At 31.2% G+C, this 6,374-nt stretch overlaps 2 protein-coding genes across 2 annotated transcripts; both read left to right on the top strand.

Moving 5' to 3' along the window:
* Window positions 1–3,139: 3,139 nt before the first annotated feature.
* On the top strand, window positions 3,140–5,017 carry Phum_PHUM498150 (uncharacterized protein; the record flags this gene model as incomplete). Its single annotated transcript, XM_002430721.1, has 6 exons — window positions 3,140–3,404; window positions 3,659–3,994; window positions 4,068–4,230; window positions 4,323–4,515; window positions 4,584–4,793; window positions 4,916–5,017. The coding sequence occupies 6 exons, from the start codon at window positions 3,140–3,142 to the stop codon at window positions 5,015–5,017; spliced, it is 1,269 nt and encodes a 422-aa protein (XP_002430766.1).
* A 155-nt stretch (window positions 5,018–5,172) lies between these two features.
* On the top strand, window positions 5,173–6,038 carry Phum_PHUM498140 (uncharacterized protein; the record flags this gene model as incomplete). The annotated part of the gene is made up of 2 exons (XM_002430720.1): window positions 5,173–5,185; window positions 5,563–6,038. The coding sequence occupies 2 exons, from the start codon at window positions 5,173–5,175 to the stop codon at window positions 6,036–6,038; spliced, it is 489 nt and encodes a 162-aa protein (XP_002430765.1).
* Between the last annotated feature and the right edge of the window lie 336 nt (window positions 6,039–6,374).

The raw sequence follows: 6,374 nt of genomic DNA, 5'->3' as shown, positions 1-6,374 counted from the left end.
TTGATTTAATTTTAAAATCGACTTAATTTTTAAAACCGTGGGGAAGGGGGGGAGAATGTACACGAAAAAAGTTAAAACTGTCATGGCGACGGAAACTCGGTCAAGCTAAAAAGTTATTCACCTTTGATCTTTTTTTTTTTTTTTTTTTATTCCTTGTCTGATTGTACTTTTTTTTTATGTAACTTTACGGACAAATTTGAACGATAACGATGATGATAAATAACAGACGGGGGGCAGAGGGGGGAGGCGAAAGAGAGGGAGGAAAAAAATTTTTTTTTTATGGAAAAACAATAATTTAATTTAAAAAAAAAAAAATGGCGACCGAAATGGCAAAAACAAATTATAAAAAAATAATTTCTAAAATTTTATTTATTTTTGGGGGGGGGGGCTTAAGAGAGGGGGGGGGGTAGTTTTAATTGAAAAATGGAATTTTTAATAAATTTTTATTTTATTTTCCGTTTGGGAGTACAAAGGGGGGAGGGGGAAAAAAATTTTTTTTTTTGGAAACTCAAAATTCAACTGCATTGCGCTTTCCTTTCTCTCTTTTTCTCCAGTTTTTTTTTTTTTTTTTTAACTCCTGGAATGAAGCCAATATATCGCATTCGAAAGCTAACAATAATCAAGAGAGAGAAAGAAAATGAGAGTGAGCGAGCGCGAGAGAGAGAGAGAGAGAGAGAATGGAAAGAAGAAGAAGAAAAAAAAAAATTTTTTTATTATTTTTATTTCTATTTTTTTTTTTTTTTTCCTTCCTTCATGAAGAATGAAAAAAAAATAAAGTGAGAGAGAGAGAGAGAGTGGGGAGAGAGAGAGAGATAGAAATTCATTTAATAAAACTGATTAAACTGGAGAATTTTTTTTTTTTTTTTGTAAATTTTATTCCCACCGAGTTTTCTTTTTTTTCTTTTTCTTTTTTTTCTCCAGAGTTTATTAATATTAATGAATAAAATGAGAAGAAAATGTCTAAACTTTCTCCAGTAAAAAAAATAAAAAAAAATCGTCTGCTTTTTTTTTTAAAAAAACATTTTTTAACCGATTTATTTATAGATGACGTCATTTCCTTTGCCAAAAAAAAATGGAATCCCCACAAAATATAAATTTTTCCCATTAAATTCCCCGGGAAAAAAAAATAAAAAAATTTAATTTTTTTTTCGGAGGGAAATCTTAGTTGGAATGCTGGGAAATTGGGAAAATCAAAACGGGTAGAGAGAGAGAGAGCAAGAGCAAGAGCCTGCTGGAAAATTTTCACCCGAAATCAATTATTTCGAACGTTTTTTTTCTGACAAAAAATAATAAAAAAATCGAACTTACCCATTGACGTTATAATGACACTCGTTTGTTTTTCCTCTTTTCCGTGTACTTCCCCCCCCTTTTTTTCCAATTCGAACGTTTTTCAATCATATTTACTGGGGGGTAGGGGGAACGTTTTCCGTTTCTCCAGACCGAACGGCTCAGACTGTAAAAGAAAAAAAATTAAATGATTTTCTTTATTTTATTAAATCCTCTTAACAAATTTCACGATGATTTTATTATTATTATTATTATTATTATTATTATTATTATTATTATAAGAAAACAAATCGTTCTGGAATTTTATAATAATAATAATAATAACAATGATGATGATGATGATGATGAAAAGCTTAAGGAGGAAATGATGATTTTATTCAATGAGAAAAATAAAAAAAAATTTTTTTTCTTTTTTTTTTTTGTCGGATTTAATGGAACTTGTTTTTAAATGCTTTTGGGAAACGGTTGTAAATAATAGGATGGAAAAACTGGAAAAGTCGAACCCGAAATGGGAAGGGGGAGAGAGAGAGAGAAAAGGGAAAAGAGGGGAAAGGGGGCGGGAAAGCATTGCGGTCGGTTAGGGTAGATAAATTTAGTGGCCAAATAAATTTCTCGGGGATTTTTTTTTTCTAAAAATTTTCTTTTCGTGATCCAAACCATGATGATGATGATGATGATGTTGTTTTTTTCGAAACGTTTAAACGTTGCCAAATTTACATGGAAATTACATTTTTAAAAAAATTTTTTCATTAAATTAATCAAAGAGGAAAAAAACTTTTTTGGAATCGAATAAGACGGAAAAGAAGAAAATTTTTCATTTCGTTCCATGTTGGAAACTTTTCTTATTATCGAAAAAAAAAAAAAATTTCCTTTTCCCTCCCCCTCTTCCCCCCCACTTTCCCTCCCTCCGATTTTTATTCGTGTATGCGTATATACATATTTAAAAATAAATAAATTAATAAGAAAAGGAAAGAAAAGTTTTTTTTTTTGTTTTGTTTTTCCAATTGGTTTGTTTGTTTTTTTCAAAACAAAAAAAATTTTCTTTTAAAGTAGTTTGCCGAGGTGAAAATGAAAAAAAGGAAAAAAAGGAAAATTTGCATGCATTTTTAAACAGTTTTCCATTTTTCCATTTTCTTTTCTTTTCTTATTATGTACATACACGATTGTTTTTATTAAATTAAATTAAATATACGTAGACATTTTACTTACACGAATTTTATTTTTTTTTGATTATTATTTATCCTATGACGTCATTGAAAAACAAAACTCGTGGAAAATTCTTCCATGAGTTTTCCATATTCGTTTCCAATAAAAAAATCAAGACTGGATTTGATTTTTTTTAAAAATGTCGCAAAGAATTTCCACTCAGATTTGATTTTTCTCTTCCTTGACACGGTCCTGAAAAGAAAATATTGGAAAATGTTAAACGTGACGTCATAAATTTATTAATTAATATTTAAAAAATAATTAAAGTAAATCGAGGAGACGGATGTTGTTGTATCGCACGCATTTTTTTATCGTACAAACACAGAAACAAACACAGAAACAAACACAAGCAGCACACGTTTGTTTCCGACAATCCCGACATATCCTTTTTTTTTGTACCTATTTCGATATTTTATACAAAAAAATTTTACAGAAAAAAAATTATTATTATTATTTGTATGATGGCGACATTTTTGTGATTTTTTTTTTGTTTTTTAATCCGGTTTTTCGTTTGTTTTGGTTTGTTTTTCCGGTAGATTTGAGTTTTTTTTATAAAAAAAAAAAAAAAAAATTTAAATTAAAAAAAATGTTTGTTTTTAAAATGATTACGTTTAGCTGTCGAGCACCGATTGCAAGTTTGGACTGCATGGAAGAATTTACTGGAACAAACGAACATTTAACAATGCATGCGACGGCGACGACGACGATGACGACGAGTACGACGACGAGTACGAGTACGACGATGGGAGTACCCGGAACGAAAGAAGCTCTACTACTATCAAATTTTCATTATCAAAATTCAATAAATTCTGGTACGAATCCTATATCGACGAGACAGGGAACCGTAACTCCAGGTTTAAGATATAGAAATTTAGGAAAAAGCGGATTAAGAGTTTCAAATGTTGGTTTAGGTAATGTACAATTCATTTTCTTTTTAAATTAAAATTTTTTAATGTTATAATAATTAATCAAGAAACATCAGCAGCAACAGCAACAGCAGAAACAAAAAGTTTAATAAAATAAATTTAAAAAAGTCAAATTCGTCAACGTTGAGTGATTAATGGCGAATGAATTATAGAAAGAAAAGAAAATGACGAGAAAATTTTTTTTTTTATAAGGAAAAGCAGAAGAAAATTTATTTTTTGTTTTTGTGTGTCGATGACAGGTACGTGGGTAACACTCGGTAGTAATTTGACAGAAGAACAAGCAGAAGAAGTTATGGTTATGGCATACGAAAGTGGAATAAACGTTTTCGATTTGAGCGAAGCTTATTCGGGTCCAAAAGCGGAAATAGAAATGGGACGAATATTGGGAAAAAGAGGATGGAAAAGGAGTTCGTATATAGTCACAAGTAAAATTTATTGGAATTCAAAATCCGACGAGAGAGGATTGTCCAGAAAGCACATATTAGAATCCGTGAAAGCATCTTTACAACGTTTAAATTTAGATTACATCGACGTCATTTTTTTACACAAAGCCGATCCCATGTGTCCAATGGAGGGTAAGTTAAAATGTCTCTAAATGTCGGATGAGAAACGCGTGATTAATTCTCGAATTTTCTCTTTTTTAATTAGAAATAGTGAGAGCTATGAATCACGTGATATCACAAGGATGGGCTTTGTATTGGGGAACGGCTAGATGGTCAACGGTTGAAATTATGGAAGCTTATACGAATTGTCGAACGTTTAATTGCGTGACACCGATTTGCGAACAATCTGAATATCACATGTTTTGCAGGTGAGGAGCTTTAGGGGGGAAAAAAAGAAAATTTTTTTTAGGTACTGTGCTGAAGAGAGAGAGTCGCTCTTATCACTATCATTTTCCAACAGGGAAAAAACGGAATTGTACATGCCAGAATTGTATAATAAAATAGGTGTCGGTCTCATGGCATGGGCACCATTGACAATGGGATTGATAAGTGGTAAAATAGAAGACAACGTCATACCGCTAGTCTCGAAAAGTTCTCTCAAACATAAATATTCGAGTTTTAGTTGGGCGGAAGAGGAAACGGCAAACAAAGAGGTAAACGGCAAAAAAAAAAAAACGAAACATTTTTTACAAAATAACGATTCAATTTTTCGCAAAAACAGTGCACGGGTTGGTTAAAGGAAAAACTACAACCGGACGAAATAAAAAAACAACAGGAAAAAATCAGGGATATATCATCGATGGCGGAAAAATTAGGATGCACACTAACACAATTATCAATAGCGTGGTGTTTAAAAAACGAAAGCGTACAATGTCTTCTGTTGGGTGCGACGACAGCGGATCAACTATACGAAAGTATACAAAGTCTACAGGTAGTGATAATGATGATGATGATAATGATGATAATGACACACTAATGACAAACTAAATAATGTAAAACGAGAACAATAATAACACGTTTCCCGTATCCGTATTGTTTTTATGATTATTTTAGCTTATACCAAAATTAAATACGAGTTTAATGTCGGAATTGGAAAAAATATTAGAAAACAAACCTACGAGGCCACCCATCGTTTCGACTCTGGCACTAAGATGACAATCAATATGCCCCTCAGGTGGAGTGGGGGGCTCCATCACCGACGATCAAAGTCCAAAGGATGAAGACGGTGAGAAAAAGGATAAAATAAATTTCTGCACGATTCAGTGACATTATTATTATTTTGAGATCCCTACGGCTTCGGCGAGAATATAATGCCGAGCCTTGGTGAGTAGCACCAAGAAAAAAAATGTCACTTAAATAATATCATTTTACTATTTTTCATTGTGATAAGAAAATAGAAAAAAAAAAAAAAAGCACGAAACTCACCTTTTACGCTTAGTTTTTCATTTTTCATTTTTTTTTTTATTATTATTAATTTGCTGAGCATTTTTTTTCTCAGGGATGCTTTTTTGGGCTTCGGCTTTACACACACACACACACACTCCTGGGTGAAACCTGGTGGTACCGAGGTGAAACCTAGAAAAAATTATTTATATTAAAAATAATGATAATAATAATTGTTGAATGTAGTTTGAATGAATAGATAAAAGGAAAACAAATGAGGAAAATTAAAAAAATTGTGTTTTTGTTTTATGCTGTAGGTGATGGAAAATTAGAAAAAACTAAATACACTACCGCTAATTACAAACAATTGGAACAACAAGCAAAGGATAAGAAAATATCTCCAAGTGGAGGAACTGAAAAACAAAAATATACAACGGCCAATTACAAACAACTCGAAGCAACGGCTAAACAAGAGAAAAAAATGGCAGAAGCAGAAGAAAAACAAAAGAAATCACCGAGTGGGGAAAAATCTAAAACTGAAAAATTAAAATATACAACGGCGAATTACAAACAACTCGACGCCATGGCAAAAGAGAAAAAATTACAACACAGTTCGATTGTCGAAACGAATGAAAAAATTATTAAAAATTTAGAAAAAACTGGTACTTCTTTAATGAAAAGCATTGAAAAAACAAGTAGCATGTTATTAATGAGAAAATCTAAAAGTTCTACGACTTTCGGAAGCACGGCCGATATAAAAGAAGACGAACAAAACTTACCAACACTCGTTTAAATAACACGTCCGACGCCATTTTGATAAAACAAACGAATAAACAACGTTACTTTTTTTCCCGCACTTTTTACCCCCTCTAGTGTTCGCTTTACGTACTTCGACTACTACTCAAATCAAATCAGATTCTTTTTTTCATTCGCGCACATAATAATTTTAATTTATTCTTTCCTAACGGAAATAATTATTTACAGTATTATTATTATTAATAAATAAATAAAAAAAAACAAACGAAAACAAAATGGCCGCCGATTTTTTATTTGTCGTTTGTTAAAAAAAAATTTAAAATATTTATTGTTGTTAAAAAAAAAAATTAAAAGCAATTGATTAGCATTCGTT

Source organism: Pediculus humanus, genomic scaffold (genome assembly GCF_000006295.1).
Source record: "Pediculus humanus corporis 1103172108266 genomic scaffold, whole genome shotgun sequence".
Lineage (NCBI taxonomy): Eukaryota > Metazoa > Arthropoda > Insecta > Psocodea > Pediculidae > Pediculus > Pediculus humanus.
The sequence above is the reverse complement of the archived record's forward strand: the minus strand, read 5'-3'. Positions and strand labels throughout refer to the sequence as shown.